Source organism: Chrysemys picta, chromosome 15, assembly GCF_011386835.1.
Source record: "Chrysemys picta bellii isolate R12L10 chromosome 15, ASM1138683v2, whole genome shotgun sequence".
NCBI classification, from domain to species: Eukaryota; Metazoa; Chordata; order Testudines; family Emydidae; genus Chrysemys; species Chrysemys picta.
The window spans coordinates 26,744,740-26,762,964 of record NC_088805.1 but is presented as its reverse complement, the minus strand read 5'-3'; the positions used below and the strand labels follow the sequence as shown (position 1 = coordinate 26,762,964).

The 18,225-nt window shown below is 46.0% G+C and overlaps 1 protein-coding gene across 4 annotated transcripts in view; it reads right to left on the bottom strand.

The window, feature by feature from the left end:
- Nucleotides 1–1,249: 1,249 nt before the first annotated feature.
- Nucleotides 1,250–18,225, bottom strand: part of ABCB9 (ATP binding cassette subfamily B member 9) — a 34,902-nt gene continuing 17,926 nt past the window's right edge. For 3 of the 4 annotated variants that reach the window (XM_008163536.4, XM_024101444.3, XM_024101445.3), the window contains exons 7-12: nt 16,402–16,530; nt 14,053–14,241; nt 11,123–11,296; nt 9,061–9,220; nt 6,530–6,666; nt 1,250–3,014 (exon numbers count right to left, since the gene is read on the bottom strand). In XM_008163536.4, coding sequence (XP_008161758.2) covers nt 2,715–3,014; nt 6,530–6,666; nt 9,061–9,220; nt 11,123–11,296; nt 14,053–14,241; nt 16,402–16,530 — 1,089 coding nt within the window. In that variant the 3' untranslated portion in view covers nt 1,250–2,714. The remainder of the gene's footprint in view (nt 3,015–6,529; nt 6,667–9,060; nt 9,221–11,122; nt 11,297–14,052; nt 14,242–16,401; nt 16,531–18,225) is intronic. The other variant, XM_042852502.2, reaches the window with a different exon arrangement.

Here is an 18,225-nt window from a genome sequence, read left to right as displayed (position 1 = left end):
CTTTTAAGGACTATTGGCCACATTTTGTTCCTAGTATCAGAGGGGTAGCCGTGTTAGTCTGGATCTGTAAAAAAAAAAAAAAGCAACAGAGTGAATGGGTGAATACCCATGCGTCTGACGAAGTGGGTATTTACCCCCAAAAGCTTATGCTCCAATACATCTGTTAGTCTTAAAGGTGCCACAGGACTCTCTGTTGATTTTGTTCCTAATTAAATGGATGTAAATGCAGAGTTATCCCTACCCCTTTCAGCTTCTACATGGGGTCCATACACCTGTCACATCTATAGAATAATTTTCTGCAATCAGGTATGTGCCTAGCTATTTACTGTGGAAATGTCCATAGAATGGTACAGATGACTCTCTAGAACAGTGGCTCTCAAACTTTTTTACTGGTGACCTCTTTCACATATCAGAGAGGTAGCCGTGTTAGTCTGAATCTGTAAAAAGCAACAGAGGGTCCTGTGGCACCTTTAAGACTAACAGAAGTATTGAGAGCATAAGCTTTTGTGGGTAAGAACCTCACTTCTTCAGATGCAAGGCTTGCATCTGAAGAAGTGAGGTTCTTACCCGTGAAAGCTTATGCTCCCAATACTTCTGTTAGTCTTAAAGGTGCCACAGGACCCTCTGTTCCCTTTCACATAGCAAGCCTCTGAGTGCGACCCCCCCTATAAATTAAAAACACTTTTTTATATATTTAACACCATTATAAATGATGGAGGCAAAGCAGGGTTTGGGGTGGAGGTTGACAGCTTGCGACCCCCATGTGATCACCTCACAAGCCCCTAAGGGGTCCTGACCCTCAGTTTGAGAACCTCTGCTCTAGAATGAGGCAGAATTTCACAAGCACAGGAAGATAAAACAAAAGATTATACTAGGAATGGCATCACCCTTGGGTTACCTTTGAATTCCAAGGCCCAGACTTTTATCACATTACAAAGGCTGGATACTAAAGATAGAGCTGGTCATGGGGCACATTGCTTTGTGAAATGATGAGATAATATCACACAGAAGGGCAGACATACTAACCAAATGAGAGACAGAATAAAAACAAGTCATGAAGCTGGTTACACCTACTGTTAGGATTCAATATGATTAGCTGATGTTCAGCATAACCTGATCCTTGTAGGTACTGCATCTCATCATTCCCAATGACAGGGCCAGAAAGGTATGTGGTTGTATTCACAAGTTGTCTCGTTAAAAATAACCTGCAACTTATTTGTAAATGAATCAAGCCTTGAGACGCTGGTTATGAAGTTGACCGGCAGAGGTAGTATTTTATTTTTAAAGTATCCCCTTTGAGGACACTAAAACAGTTTGTAAAATGTCACTTTAAAAATAAAAAAATAACAACATTGCAAACGAGAAAGCTGCCATGAAGTATTACAGAGCAGCATCCAAACCCCAGAAAGTAATTAACACGAGCGCTAAAGTGCTTGAGGTCATTAAATAATTGCGCAACCTGAATCAATCTTCCCTGTATAAGATACAATTAATGCTATTTTTAAACTAGCACCTTGCTGGCTGCATAAACATTCCTGCCAATCTTTATGGAGTGGTAGTAAGATTGGACCAGATCCACCAGTGTTGTATGCAGTTAGAAATGGTATCTTTCTTTCTGCCCTCCGACTAATAAAATAAATAAATAACAAAAATAATCAAAGAACTAAATGTGGATTCAGGCAGTTGCAGTTAGATTTCAAGGAACGCGGCTGTATGGATTTCTCATGCACTGTCACTGCTAGTAGCATAGCCCATAGTTGAATGGGGCCTAGGTAGGGTTTATAAAGTGCCATCATTTATATTTTATGCCTGGTTTTAGGTAATATTTCTCAACCTGGCACTGAAATTGTGAATTTAAAAACAAACATAAGACTGACTGGCTTTCAATGGATGATGGAGCCAGACAGAAACCATGCTGGTGCCCATAGAGATAGAGCCATTTAAAAAAAATTAACCAAGCTATGGTAAAATTTTACATCCTTTACAAACAAAAAAATCACCAAACTCCATCAGCGATTCAGAAGGTAGGATTTGCCGGTGGGCCCCTGGCTCACTGCAATGAAGCTAATAAAAGCTCTGCATGGTAGTGGTTTAGACCAGAACCTGAACCTGCAGACACTCTGTGCAGAACTCTCATAGATTTGAATAAGAGTTCTGCACTTCGGGGCTGATCCAGCTCCCATTGAAACCAATGGGAGTCTTTCCATTGACTTCACTGAGTGTGGGATTGGCACCAGACTGACTGCAGGATCAAGCTCTTACTTTATGTTCAATGTCTCCCTACCAATTCACAGAACTACCTCCTGAAGTTCCTTAAGAGGGTTCATTCTTCCCCTCCATGCATGTGTATAACACCCATTACAATTAACAGCAGTTAAACAGGCATATCAGTGAGAGAACAGACCTCATCAACTGCCTTGGGAATTGCTGACTCTAAGAAAAGAAACCCAGTAGAAATACCTGGGAATTGCTAAAGACCCAACTCCCCTTAATAAACCAGGCCCATTGTTTCCCTGTTTTACCAGTCTGCCTACTGGAAGGTTAGTATGCGTGACTAGTAAACAGGCCTTGTTCTACAGTAATGTGTCCGAGTCTGGACTACAGTGGACTCCTGTTTCAGCATCCCAGCAAGAATCTTGCATGGAATCCCTGGTGCTCTCTCACTTGTGAGCTACAGGATTGTAACCATCCTGTCTCAATCCAGAGAGAGCATGTCACACCCTGAACTCTTCATCCAGTCCTCCCGGCGGCTTCATCGAATGTCCACTGGCAGCAGCTAAGCTAGTCTCCAGATGATAGCCGTCCCCTGTGCCAGTTTCGAGCCCGAGGATCTGTCTCTGCACCAGCTTGGAATAAAGGCCGCCTTCTTCCATGAGCTCCTTGTGCATTCCCTGCTGCACCACTCGGCCCTTGTCTAAAACAATGATGTTGTGTGCCTTCTCGACAGTGCTCAGCCTGTGGGCTATGACAAGCACAGTGTGGTTCTGCAAGTCACCATAAATTGCTTGCTGAATCTGTTTGGGGGATGGGGGTTGGGAAGGGAAGAGATTAACACACAAATGTCACTATTACCCATGGGCGGGGGGGGGGGGGGGGGGGGAGGATAGAGTGTCTTTTATGACTCCTTACTAAGAAATCTGCAATAACAGGTTTATTCTCCTCTGGATACACATGGATCTATTAACAGGATGTCCCATTAGTATTAATGGGAAATAAGCATGAATATCACTTCTCTGGATGGACTACTTATTCCTAAAAAGAAGAACAGGAGTACTTGTGGCACCTTAGAGACTAATACATTTGTTAGTCTCTAAGGTGCCACAAGTACTCCTGTTCTTCTTTTTGCGGATACAGACTAACACGGCTGCTACTCTGAAACCTGTACTTATTCCTAAGCACTCCCTCAAACCGCTCAAAATTCAACTCACAAATCCCATCCGTGCAATGCAGCAGCAGCAGCAGCTGCAGCCACCAACTGGTCTGGTGGATCTAGAGGTTACAGCCCTGATTCTGCAGGGTGAACTCTCATTAGGACTGGGCCCTGAATTTAGAAGCCCTTCTATAGTGGCAGGGGCTGAAAGAAGCTTGCACCTACTAAATGCAGTGCTTTGGAAAAAAGGGGATATTGGCTGGCTGAGCATCAATAAAGGCAGCATCACAAAAAAATGACATTTTTCTTAACATAGTAAGGCAGCCAGTTATGTTAGGTATGTGTCAAATGGACACACCTTCTACCTGCTTGGAAACAAAGATGGCCGTAGTCTCACAGCTGTCATCATTAATAAAGCAGCTGGCTGTCATCAATACTAATCCTGAAACGCATTCATGTTACACAAATACAAACCTGTATTTCCATTTGACTAGAGCCAGTTTCAGCCTTTCGTATATTTCAGTGGGACTTTCAGGCAGGCCCTTCCAAACTCCAAAGTCCCATCTGTTTGTGTGTGGACGTTAATGAACCCATACACATTTGTTAAGAATTAAGATTTTCCTCAGTAACCATAGTCAAAACTTCCCCTCCATCCCGCTGCTGTGGAGTGTGGCAGGTGCTGCACTCTGTCCTAGAAGTGGCTGCATTTCAATGGTTGGAAGTTTGCATAATGCCGTGGGATAAATGTAAGGTATATTATATTAAACACCCTTCCACTGCCAGCTTCAACATTTAAGAGCCAGTTTCTCTTAACCGCAGGGATCATGCTGTTTTGGGACAGGCACTGTAGACTACACATCTTGCTATGGTGCCTCATATTAAGTTGCATCGTGTACTGAGATGATAGTGTACAAGTTCAGAATACAATGCATCTAACCGCTCCTAACAGTGTGGCTCACTGTACTGCACTGTAACATCAGCATGAGATATGCCCTTAGGTCCTGCTGTGGGACTTCAGCTCTACAGTCTGACTCAGATGAGTGCTACCAACTGAGTCATTCCGACATGAGGTATTCAAACCAGCTGCAGTCAACCGTGGATCTCAAGTCCCCGCATTTTTGCTGAATTGTTCAGTAGATCTGCAGTCATATTACCTCCTAGAGCTGTGATTTCATCAGATCCCTGAAAGCAAAGCAAGTCTGGGGAAAATCACTACAGTAACTCCTCACTTTAAAAGGGGAGGGATAGCTCAGTGGTTTGAGCATTGGCCTGCGAAACCCAGGGTTGTGAGTTTAATCTTTGAGGGGGCCACTTAGGGATCTGGGGCAAAAATCAGTACTTGGTCCTGCTAGTGAAGGCAGGGGGCTGGACTTGATGACCTTTCGAGGTCCCTTCCAGCTCTATGAGATAGGTCTCTCTCTCTCTCTCTCTCTCTATATATATATAAAACGTTGTCCTGGTTAACATCGTTTTGTCGCTGATCTATTAGAGAACAAGCGCGTTTAAAGTAGCGCAATGCTCCCTTATAACGTTGTTTGGCAGCTGCCAGCTTTGTCCACTGCTTGCAGAAAGAGCAGCCTGTTGGAGCTAGCTGGTGGGGGCTTGGAACCAGAGTGGGCTGGCAGCCCCGGTCCCCTAAGTTCCCTGTGCGGCTGCCTCCCAGCAGGCTATCAATTGCCAGGCAGTTCAGGTGTCCCTCCCACAAGTGCTGTGTGCTACTCCTGCCCTCTGCCTTGAAGCTGCTCCCGGGAGCTTGCTGTGCAGGGTGTGTGTGGGGGGGAAGAGGGGTGCTAATGTCAGGGTGTCCTCCTCCCCCCGCTCCTGCACCCCATCTCCACAGAGCAGGGGGTACACGACAGGACTCAGGACGGAGGGAGCTTGCTGGCAGCAGCTGCTGTCTCAACTTGCTGATCTACTTAAAAAGGCAGTGTACTTAAAGTGGGGTCAGCGTACTTAAAGGGGCAATGCACGTCTGTCTCACACACACATGCACCCCCCAGCACTTTGGAAAGTGGAGGGAGTGGTGCGCTCCAGTGGGATAGCGTGGGTTCATCATCACGTTCAGTTTCTGCAGGGAATGTTTGCAGCCACTGCCAAGCCTCTGTTGTGTCTCCTCCATTCCTGCTGCCTTGGCGAGTGAGGCTACATTAACAACAATATGTTAACCCTTGAGGGCTCAGCCAAGTGCTAGTTAATCATTTCGCAGCAAGACATTCCCTGGGAAATATCCCACCCACTGACTCCACCACCTCAACCAAGCTTCACAAGCATCATTACTGTGTACAGTATTAAATTGTTTGTTTAAAACTTATACTCTGTGTGTGTGTGTGTGTGTGTGTGTATATATATATATATATATATCACACACACATACAGATTTTTGTCTGGTGAAAAAAATTTCCCTGGAACCTAACTCCCCCATTTACATTAATTCTATGGGGAAACTGGATTCACTTAACATCGTTTTGCTTAAAGTAGCATTTTTCAGGAACATAACTACACCGTTAAGTGAGGAGTTACTGTACTCAGATGGGAGCTCTCTATGGAAAATGGAGGTGCTGCAGAAAGTGGCGCTGGCGATTCACCAACTTTCCTTCAAGATGGCACCAAAGCAATATCCCAACATGTTAGGGGGCGCTGTGGTACCAAGGTGTCATATCAGACTAGACAAAGGCTCTGACTGCTCACTATCCCTGAAGGCTCCCTGGGTACTGCTGGCAAGAGCAGAGAGGCTCATTCTGGTGTCCTGGCTACATTCCAGCTCAGGCAATTACATTCTGCCTTACTGCAGTTTCACCAGGATACAGTTTTCTCCACTCCCTCACCTAAGCTGTTGTGTAATGTTGCTGTGCACTGTTTAACTTCTTCCCTGGGCAAAGCGATTTGTATTGAACCTGAATTAGTCTTGGTATGTTATAGATGCCAGATCATTCCCTCTGTAATGGTTACAACCTTGTTTGAAAGAAGATAAAGCGGAAATGAGTTTCTAATTCTCACCTGCTCATACAATTGCCAGATGTTAAGAAGGCAACACATTATGTCCAGACTATGCAGGCCCACCATCTAGAAATTGCAGCTCAGGTCTCTGCCCGTCTGTACCCCAAGTCCAGACTTAACTCCTATTTATTTCCTGGAATAAACTGAATTTGCCCTACTAACCGTGTGTTCACTCTCTGCATCCAGGGCACTTGTGGCTTCATCTAGGATTAGGACTGGGGGGGCTCGGATTAAAGCCCTTGCAATAGCCACTCTCTGCTTCTGGCCACCAGACAGCTGGGCTCCTTTTTCACCAGCTTCTGTTGGATGAAAGGTGGGGGGGGGAAATGAGACAAAAAAATCAAGATGTATCATTGGATTCAGATTTCTTTCAGTACACCCCCGTGAGGTAAGGTAGTGCGATTTTCCCTATGGGGAACTAAGTTGCAGAGAGAGTCAGAGATTCCAAGACCAGATGGAACTACTGTGATCATCTACCTCCTGTATAACACAGGTCAGAGAACTTCCCCAAAGTAACTCCTAGAGCAGATCTTTTAGTAGTAACATCCAATCTTGCTTAAAAATAGTCAGTGAAGCAGAATCCACCATGACACTTGATAAACTGTTCCAATGGTTAGTTACCCTAAGGCTAAGTGACTTGCCCAAAGTGACATAGGAAGTCAGTGGCAGAGCAGGGAATTGAACTGCAGTCTCCCAAGTCCTAGGCTAGTGCCCTAATGTGCCTCATCCCTACGCTGAAAGGACTGCATCAAGGGAACTGGGGGGTGGGTGGAGTCATTCAATCTCGATGGCCTGAGCCTCTTCAGTCCTTGGCACCTCTTCCCAGACTGCAAACAGGGACACTAAGGATACATCTACACAGTGAGCAGCAGTGAGTCCTCCAAGCCCAGGATGACAAGCTCAGACTCACAGCGCTTGCGCTACCGTGCTAAAAATAATTGTGTTGATATTGCGTCTCCGGCTGGAGCTCAGGCTCTGAAGCGCATCCCCCTCTCTCGGCTTCAAAGCCCAGGCTTCAGCCTGAGGTGCAACCGTGTCGCAGCAGCACAAGTCCCGTGAGCTCCAGTCTGTTGTCCCTGGCTTGGAGGCTCACTGCCATGGGCTGTGTAGCGGTACCCTTTGTGTCAATCGTTGTGTGTGTGTGTGTGTGTGTGTGATATACACACTAGAGCCCTGGAAACTGAACTGAGACCCACCATTCACGTAAACCACCAAACTGCTAGATGGAGAATGAAGGGCCCAAGGTTCTTTAGCTGTTTTCCCTCCCTCACTTCCAGAATATTTATTAATAGGCTTTGGATACAGACCAACTTTCCCTGTTAGATATTTTGTATTATTTCCCCTACCCTGAAAACAGGAAGGTATTCTAACTGTGCCCTCCTCAGAAATGCTGGCCTGGGATTTTTAAGGTCAATACTCCTCAATAAGGGCCTGATCCAAAGCCCACCGAACTCAATGGGAGTCTTTCAGGCCCTAAGTTACCAAAATAACCCTGTGCCCTTATGGTAGCCATACCCTTAAAGGAATGCTATAACCGCTCTCTCCAGCAGTGAATCACCACAGTCAACCCGGCATTTTAGGGGATTGACATATGCTACAGTGATTCCAAGAGCCCTTGCTCTTAGGATGAGAAATGCTACACGAGACTGGAAGATCAACTATACAAAATCTTCACTGACCAGTTCTTCAAAGGAAACCTCAGCACTGAAAGGTAGCGCCAGTTATTGCTACTTCTGCACATTTACATATACTGTCGGTTACGTGTGCTCTCTCCCCTAGAGACTCATTCTGCAGATCTTTCAGTGAAGAGAGACGGGAGGGGAAACTGAAACATTTCGGTTGCATCATATAAGCCATTTGTCCCCATGCAAAGTGCTTCTGTCACCAACACATCAGCTCTTGTTCCTGCAGACTGATTGTCATTTTATTTTCTTGGTAAGCAGGAGCAGGTTGGTTTATGCCTCACTGCTCAGTTTTATTGCTATTGAGTTGCTGAGAGAATAAGCGCACTGAAAAACTAAGACATACAGGGTGTGTTCCGTCCAGGACCTGGCGCTGGATAAACTACGAGTTAGGGATCCAGAGCCCAATCCTGTTCCCGCGGAAAGCTGACTTAAAGCCTCCTGTTAGCCACATAACAAATATATCAGGGGCAACAATAGCACAGAGTTCCACGTAAAGCCCAACCAGGTGCCACAGCCCTGACTTGGAGAAACCACCTCTGTGGGGAGAAGATAGTTCAGTCTCCGTAGCTCATTCAGTCCTTGGCCTCTCTAATGAGTCTGTCAATAAGGGTGGGTGGGGAGGGGGAGGAACTGAGACCAAACTAAGTTCACACACAGTAAGCCATGGAACATAAGAAACATAAGAATGGCCACACTGGGTCAGACCAATGGTCCACCTAGCCCAGTAGCCTGCCAACACTGGGTGATGCCAGTGGGAATGAACAGAACAAGGCAATTATTGAGTCATCCATCCTGTCAGCCAGTCCCAATATTTGTCAGTCAGAGGCCATCTTGGCCAACAACCATCAACTGCCAGTGAGTTCTGGTCACTGCTAACATGAGCTGAATTTAATCCCTTAACCTGAGAGGACTGGCTCTGTATGTTACCACCAATTTCCAAGAAGTGTTTTGGATATTTAAGTGCCATGCTTCTGCTGCAACTGAAGCAAACGAAATGGTCCGTATTACCTGTATTGTAGCCATCTTGCAACTCTGTGATAAACGCATGTGCATTGGCCTTCTGAGCAGCTTGGACAACTGACTCGAATGAGACTGAAGTTAAACCGTATGAAATATTTTCCGCAATAGATCGAGCAAACAACACTGGCTCTTGGCTCACCAAAGAGATCTGCAGAAAGGAAGGGAAGAGGCAGTCAGAACCAAAACAGAACAGTCACAGTTTAATGATTACAGTCCTCTTGCCGATTATAATAATTGGTTCCAGTTGGTTTGAGAGTGTAGATGGCAGAGTTCCACCATTAAACCTAGACCCAAAGTGCCTAAACCAGAGAGGATTTCAGCGAGGGTACTAATTACACTCTGTTGTAGGCTGCCCGTGTGAACAAGGCAGCTGTGCCCTCAGAAGGAGCTCTTAGCTGACTCATGGAAGCTGCAGGGCATTAGTCTGCACTGAACCACATTTTGCCAGATGTACCTGGTATTTTAGTGTGGGGAAGTGATTACGCACCACCTTCATACTGAACCAAGAAACGAAACTGACGACACTGTAGGAGCGAAGGGAAATAACACCTTCTAGTGCTTTGTGGTTTCTGCTCTGTTTGAAAGTGCAGCTCTTGGAGAACAAAAGTGAATCTGGTCTGTTTATCTCAGGGTATTACTCTATTAAGCACTGCAGCAATGGGACAAAACCCTGCAGCTTCCACTAGTGATATTGTTGCATTTTGGTTGTAACACTGCAAGCTCAGGGCTGTCATTTCTTATAGTCCACCAGGCAGTAACACGAAACCAGTCCCAGTGCTGGCAACATGTGTCAGTCAGACTAGAAAGAGCCTCCTGCTTAGTCTATCCGGTCACCATGGTTAGGCATCTTGAACACACCATGGAGATCGCCATCGGTGCTGGCTGCAGCAACAGCCTAGCAACCAACACAATTAACTCATGTCCAAAACCATTTACGTCACTAGAAGCATGAAGTCAGTATAAAGTGCTCCAGGCTTATAGAAGACAGTGCACTGGTGGGGCGTCTGAGAATTAGACCGTTCAGCCACACAGCCCTATTGGCTCTGCGTCATTTTTCAATCCCAAAATTAGAAAGTTAGAGAGCTGTCATTTTTGATTTCCTAAACAATGCCTTCTCCTTCCCACCCTGAAAGCAACCACTTCAAACTGCAGTTTATAACCCTCTTCTGTAAACTCTCTTACATTTTAAAAATCAAATTTTCCAAACTCTTTCTCACAAATTCATATGTAGAGCAACAGCAGATATTAAAAGCATATACAACAAACATTAACAGCCTTATTTGTGTTACTGACACCACAACATCAGGCTATTTAAATGGAAAGGATTTAAAAAAAATTACTAATTTACTTTTCACCATTTATGCCACTGTTTATTTTTTAAATTTCTCTTGTCATGGACAAAGACTAGTCAATTTCATTTTTGGTTTAGAGTCAGTTTCTAATCCCTTATGTTTTCAGGTTCTCATGCAGAAGCTTAATGTTGTGTATTCTGGGTTGTAACCACTGCAGAGGAATGTTTATTTGTGTTAGAAATGAAGCCTGCAGACTTCCAGTGTCATCTTGGGCAAGTCACTTAACCTTTCTGTCTCTTGGCTTCGCCGATGGGGATCATATACGTCACAGGGGTGTTGGAAAATTTAACTAATTAATATTCGTAAAGTGCATGGAGATCCTTGGATAGAAGGTGCTGTAGAAGTGCAAAGTATTTAAAAAAACCTGGTTTATACTAGAATTTTTAAAAACACCCAAACAATCACAGACATGGTTCTACTTGTCTTAGGCTGAACTAGTCAAAACAAAGACAATTTTGGGGTGAAATTTTTTGGGGGGGGAAAAGTGCATTTCTTCCTCTTCTTCCTCCCCACTCCCCCATCAAAAAAATTGATTATTTTTTTTAACCAGCTCTAGACTCAGGCATTGAGGAAACATTTTAGAAAGAGCTAAATTAAATGTTGGGCCCAAATTTGACCAGACAGTATCCCCTGAATGATCTAAAATGCTTTGCTCCATGGCAGATTAGAGCTATAATAGGTTTATGAATAACTCGTACCACTGAGTGCAGGTACTTGTGATCATACATGTTAATAGGCTGCCCGTCCAGCAGGACCTGCCCATCTTGAAGAGGGTAGAAATTCTCCAGAATATTGACGCAGGAGCTCTTCCCACTGCCCGAAGGACCCACGAGTGCAGTCACTTTGCCAGGATAGAGGGTGAAGGACACATTCTGTAAACGTAAGAGGTGAGTGAGTGATAGCCTGTGTACCCGGCCTTTTATAGCATCCATGTGTCTGATCTGCAGAGAGTACACTAGAAAAGGCAGCTGAAACAGAGTGAAAACAGTGATCAGGGTTTTCTTTAGTGCTGCTGTCCTACCACTGGTTGATTGGCTGCCTCCAGCTTCAATGCCAGGTGATGAGCATCTATGAGCTCCCACTAGATAATCTCCCAGTGCTGTATCATCATCTTCCACCTCACTCCTCCCCTCCTCCACAACAAGCAGGTGGGCCCAACATCTTTTCTTCAAACTCACCTGTTCATAGAACAGGCATGTCCAAAAGCCAGGAGAGAGACTGCAGATCACACCCCTTTCCTCTGCTACTCTGACCCAACTTAACTTGGAAATGGTCAGTGGCCTCTCTCCAGTCCCCAGTGGTCTGGTGGCCACATCATAAAAGGCACAACCACAACTGGCAACTTTGTTGGTCGTCTCACTAGAGAAGCTGAGGGCTGAATGGGCTAGATCTAGAGGGTCAGGATTGAGGCCCACTGGCACCGGGCAGCATGGGGAGGCTTTCTCTGCTGTCCCTGTGCTACACCTGTCCTGTGCTCAGTCTCAAAGGCTGGCAGTCCAGCAATGCCCTGGTACCCATCCTCTCATCTCACCCCTGCTCTTTTTGATTTAATGGGCAGATCCTTTTTCAGGGCCCTCCCTCCACCTACTGGAGATCGAACAGGCCAACAGCTTTCACTAGCACGACACAAAACAGAACATGCCCGCAGTTGCACAAAACACCACTACCACAAATGGGCAGCTCTACATATCCTGCTCTCAGTTTTCCTCCAGTGTTATATATATATATATATATATATATAAACACTTGGAATCTAGCTGATTCTCCGAGACCAACCCGTTACCCATATATCCCATGCATCTGAGATCAGTACCTGGTTCGCCGTCTGCCAAGCCTCCCGAGTGACCTAGAAACATCCCTTCTGTCTCAGTGTTAAACAGCTACAAAAGGCTTTCTAGTAAGTGAGCTCACAGATGGACTTTTCCAGCTATGCAAAATCATAGGCATGAAAGATAGGAAAAACCTGGGGTGGGTGGGGGGAAGAGACGATGACGGGACGACAGTGAGGAGTCATCTAGTAAGTCCTCTGGCAGCCAGTTACAAAGAGGCCGGTATGTTAAGTTGTGCAAAGTAACAAAAGTCCAACTCAGCCTGTTACATACAATTGTTTATGAAAGTCGGCCAAAGTTGAATATGCAGAGACTGGTACAAAGTGGATGGTTTAGGTTCAGGGATCAAGGCTCCTGGTAAAGTCACAGGTTGACATGAGAATAAGCTGAAAGAGTCTAGAAATGGGAGGGAACGTTGATAGTTGAAATCCCCAAAATGTGTTTCAACTGGCGGCTGTTTCTCTGGGGGTCACTCAATGGGAGCGGGGGAAAGGGAGGGCTGGAAGGAGCGAGTTTCACTGGCATGGCTGCCACCTGTCTCCTGGGATCGTCGGGCCTGCACTGTCCTGGTCCTCAAGCCAGGCCAGAGAGGAAACCAAGGACACCGTCACCGCCACCAGATTCAGCTGAATCCTGAACAATACATGGGGCGGGAGACGTGGGTTCCTGTTCTTACCCACTCCTCATGTGTCCTTCCTCCCTTCCCACGCTATCTTTCCTCTTGCCTATCCTCTCCTTTGCCTTTTGTCTAATCAGAGTCTGGCTGAACCGGCCAAGACACCTCCACCTTTTGCACCACCATGACGAGCCTGTGACCTGAAAGGCATCTAGTAGCAATGCCTCAAACAGCCTGCTGCTGATAAAAGTTTGCCAGACCTTGAGTGGCGGAGAAGTGGGTGTGCTGGGCCTGTGTCCCTCCAGCAGCCAGTGAAAGTCAGCACCCGAGTCAGAAGCTGCATTTTCTATCTTTGCTGTTCTTTTCTGTCCCTTTGTCTGTCTGTGAGTGTCTTATTTAGTCTTCATGGAAACAGGACTGGACTCCAACAACAGCAGCAGCCACAGCAATAGCTCCAAGCCACCTAAAACTAACCTCTTCTCTCTTCTCCATCAAGGACAGAGATAATAACATCGTCAATATCCTCTGTCAAACAGGAGCTTCTCCTATACAAAAATCTTAATACAGAGCAAGTAAGGGAAAGGAAATAAGGGGAATTATTACAACGAAAGCCTTCCTTAACACTTTGCATTTCAAAGCCTTTAACTGTTTTCCCACCCCCTTTCTTTTTCTGTGTCTTGAATAAAAGCATTTAATGGTGGTCGCTACAATGGGTGTCGCCAGCAATAACGTGACTCAAGACCCTGGACGACACTTAAGTTGTAAGAGCAAACAAGGGTTTTATTAACGTAAGTATCCCTCGTTAGGCCCTAGATGCCCTCTTTTCACCACACCACCATGTGGAATGGTTCCCCACTATCTATTTCCCAGTGTTTTGTCCAGTCTGGTTTGAAATGTCTCCAAGGATGGGGCTTACAACATTTGGTTTTTAAGGAGGCGTTAGACAAATGAGTTAGTCAGGGACGGGTAGGTCCTGCGTCCGTTTGGGGGGCTGGACTAGATGAGCCCTTGAGGTCCCCTCTAGTCCTCCATTTCTATGATTCAATGATTATGCTGCAGTCTGCAAATAGTTAGTAATTGACCGGCTAGAGAAATACTGCACTTAACCTATTCCAGGAGGCAACGCTATCTATGATGCTGCGTATTCAGGAAGGGAACGCTGAACACATGCCAAGACCCTCACCTGTAGGACCTGTGTTGCAGACCGGGTAGCATAGGAAAAAGTAACATTTCTGAACTCCACTTTACCCTCCACATGGTCTGGGGCCAGGGTTCCATCGTTCACCATCGTCGGCTTGCGATCTATAAACTCAAACACTTTCTCAGCAGCTCCTACTCCCTGCATTAATCCACTGTAGACGGAACCAACAGACTAAACAGAAACACAAAACAGGCCTAGGTTACACATCTCCATGTGTCAGGGCTAGAGATAGGATCCGTTAGTAAAGACAGAAATAATGATCATTAAAATATATCACTCTCTTGTAAATGAAATAAACATGCACTGCATAGTCATACATTGCAATAGAAAGTAACACCCCAGATGGCAGGGTGGCAGCTAAGCCCAAATTCCCAGGGAATGCCACCAACGTAATACCCTGTGCTGAGCCGCAAAAGGGTGGGGCCGTGTGGAAGGGTCTATCTCCCCTCCCACCAATACCTGATGTAGCTTTTGAGTGACCCCTCTCTGGCTGATGCTTGCAGCAGCACTGACTGCTGGTCTAAGATACAATGTATACACCTGCAATTTCAGGATTTGGTCCAACATTCATTACACAGATGCGTGCGAGGTGGAGTGACGGTTATGGAGGTTGTAGAAGGCACGTGCGTGTGAAGGAAAAGCGAATGCAGGGAGGGGTCTCCCAGAAAACAAATCACCCAAACATGGATTGAAACCCTCCTGTCGTTTTCCGTGTGACCAAGACAAGCAGTTCCCATAACACCCGGGATTCTGCAGCAATCCTATGAATATGGGACGGCCCCTCCCTCCTCTGAAATGCATTTTATCAGAGCCCCAATAGGAACCCAAAGCCCACTCCCAAACCCAGGTCTGCTATGCAGCAGACGGTGGGGCCGATTAGAGTAAAACATCCCTTGAAACTCTGATACTCTTCAGCCTCCAGCACCAAGCCCAAGGCTTCAGAACAGACTGTGCAAGGAACAGGCATCCCAGAAGGAGGAAAGCAGACTGGAAGCAGTCCTGTGAACAGATGGCTAGTGCCAAGTGTGCTATTCTTCATTCCAGGGGAGGCTGGAGCACCAAGGCGATCGCACCCGGGTAGGAGGAAGTTTGGAGCTGATCTCTTCTGCCTGGATTAGCTGAGCTAACGAGGCGAGACAACAGCAGACTTGTGCAGGCTCGGCAATCCCAGGGCGCTCCCAGACAGAATCCCATCTCGCTAATTCACTGCCAGTTTAGCCATTTATAACCAATTAAATAAAAGAATCCAACTAAGCTTTTAATGGGCCCTGAAATGTAACAAGCAGCCTCCGAACCCTTTCATCCTTCCCGCAGGAAAGCTTGCCCAGAAGACATCCAGGACGCTGCCCTTCAAGCAATGGACAGCTTTCCGCTCCACTTCCTGCAGCTGGCTGTCTCATCAGTGGATGAACTACTTCTATTATTCAGAGAGGACAATGTGATTCTCCCCAGCCCGTGCTGTTCGCTGAGCGAGGCTGCCTTCTCAGCACACTGTCACACTGGGGGCAATCGGACCTGGAGGCCAAGTCACAGGTCTAATCTGAAGGACGTCCTACAGGAGCTAGGTGCTGCTATGGTGGCAGGAGAGGCCAGGAAACTCATAGGAATAACAAAAGCAACCAGAGGCAGATCTTCAGCCAATGTAAAACAGCCCAGCTCCATTGGAGTCTTAGGAGCGGATTCACACCAGCTAAGGACCTGGCCCTCAGTGTCATCTAGGGCCTGATTCTCTTGTGTTATTAGTCAATGTGAGTCATACCCAAATCTGGCCCTTCTGAATCAAAAGAGCTTTGTAAGGAGATAAGAGTGACCACAAACCTACCCGCTTTAAGAACTAAATGCAAAACTAATTTCTATTTACGGCTATGTCTACACTACTGCGGTAAGTCAACCTACGCTATGCAACTCCAGCTACGTTATTCACGTCGACATACCTTAGGTCGAGTTACTGCGGGATCTACACCACGGGGGGTCGACTGGAGAGCGATCTGCTGTCGATTTGGCGGGTCTTCACTAGACCCGCTAAATCGATCTCAGAGCGTCAATCCCGGCTGTAGTGTAGACAGAGCCTACATAACTTTCCTATAACACCCACCCCCCCACCAAGCAAAACCCTATACCCTGACCCAGCTATTACTCCTATCAGCTGGGGGGGGGGGGGAGGGGAAATAAAGAGTGACTGTCATTGTTTCCATTTTTAAATACCTGGGAGGTGATAAAATACTATGACGATGGTGACCTAGAGAGAAACAAAACACTTCTACTTCCCCTCCCACAGCTTTCCAGCCTGGGATGTGAAAAAAATCTGGTGGATGGATAAACCACACTCACCTCCATGCAATCTCCCAAGACAAATTCATAAATAATAAAAGATATCAGGTTTCCGCTGGTCATTTGCTCAGAGATCACCAGATGGCCACCATAATAAAGGATACTGACTTGCACCACCAGAAGAGTCAGCTGAAATCAAGCACAGACACAATCAGACAATGCTGGTTGTTTCTCGGGCTTATGCTTATTCATTCACACAGCTATCCAGAATTCACCAGTGTAATCTTTAGTTCTGGAGTGTCCCAACGGTGTACTTGAGGTTGTGCAGTAGATTGTAAACTCAAAGCAGGGTCATTGATGTTGGAGGAACAAAGTAGTTCAGAAGCACAGGTTGATCTATGGGATTTCTGACATCTCTTTCATTAAGAATAATGGAAGATGTGTCTAATCCCCCTGTGCTACTCTGAAAGTCTCAACCATAAAGCATCTGATGCTCAGGGGATGGTCAGAGCTGTGGGAATTAAGTCAGATTTAAAAAGAGATCTGAACTAGAGAAGGGTTGAGAACTAGGGGTCACCAAATTAAATTAATAGGCAGCAGGTTTAAAACAAACAAAAGGAAGTATTTCTTCACACAATGCACTGTCAGTCTGTGGAACTCTTTGCCAGAGGATGTTGTGAAGGCCAAGACTATAACCAGGCTCAAAAAAGAGCTAGATAAATTCATGGAGGATAGGTCCATCAATGACTATTAGCCAGGATGGGCAAGGATGATGTCACTAGCCTCTGTTTGCCAGAAGCTGGGAATGGGCGACGGGATGGATCACCTGATGATTACCTGTTCTGTTCATTCCCTCTGGGGCACCTGGCATTGGCCACTGTCGGAAGACAGGATACTGGGCTAGATGGACCTTTGGTCTGACCCAGTATGGCCGTTCTTATGTTCTTATGCAGTTTGTTTCTGGATTATGCTAGAGTCCAGGCTGGGGGTTGAATCGGTGCCAGGGTTTGGACTGGACAGGCCCCAAATCTCAAGATACCGTAATAGATACTGTCAGCATTCAAAGCAGAAAACAGGCCCTTTCTGATTTAGGATCCAACCCAGAAGCGGGATTCAGATCTGGGAATTCAAAGCCAAATGCTCCGCTCACCTCTGGAAACATGAAGAGTTTGGGATTTGGGATTCTGGGCTGCCTCTAATTCAATCTGAACTGTACTGCAAGTGGCAAGGAGAGAGGAGCCATGCTGCAGGACTGTGGTGTTACGTCAGATATTGGGAAAAACACGTAACATCTAAACAATTGATTTGTATGGAAAATTAAACTGGGATGAATTGAATTTAGGGATGAATATATGCAAGAGAGTGTGGGCTAAAGAGTTTGGACTGGGATCTGAAAGTTATGCTCCAGGCCTAACTTCCTCAAGGATCATGGGCATTTGAACACAGAGTTTGGGGGAGAGGGGACACTCTTCTTTAATTCGGTAGCATGTTTCCTCAAGCAAGGGGCTGTAATTAAAAGCTCTGATTCTGAAAAGCCCTGAGCAATGGAAGGAAGCATGATCTTGTAGTGAAAGCACTGGCCAAGGACTCAGGAGATCAGAGTTCAGCTCCTGTCTCTGCCACAGACTCCCTGTGTGACCATGGGCAACTCCCTTAAAATCTCCCTGTTACTCAGTCTCCAGACTTTTGCTCTGATGTTGTATCTCTTTCTCTGTCCATTGAGATTGCAAACTCTCACTGTGTGAGTAGCCAGTGCCAGCTACAATTCAACCTTGATCCCAGCTGGGACCCCTAGGTGCTGCTGTGATACTAATTCAACAACAAGAAATAACAGTTAGCAGATCCCATTAACCTCCCTGGTTGCTGCAGTGGTTCAGCACCTCT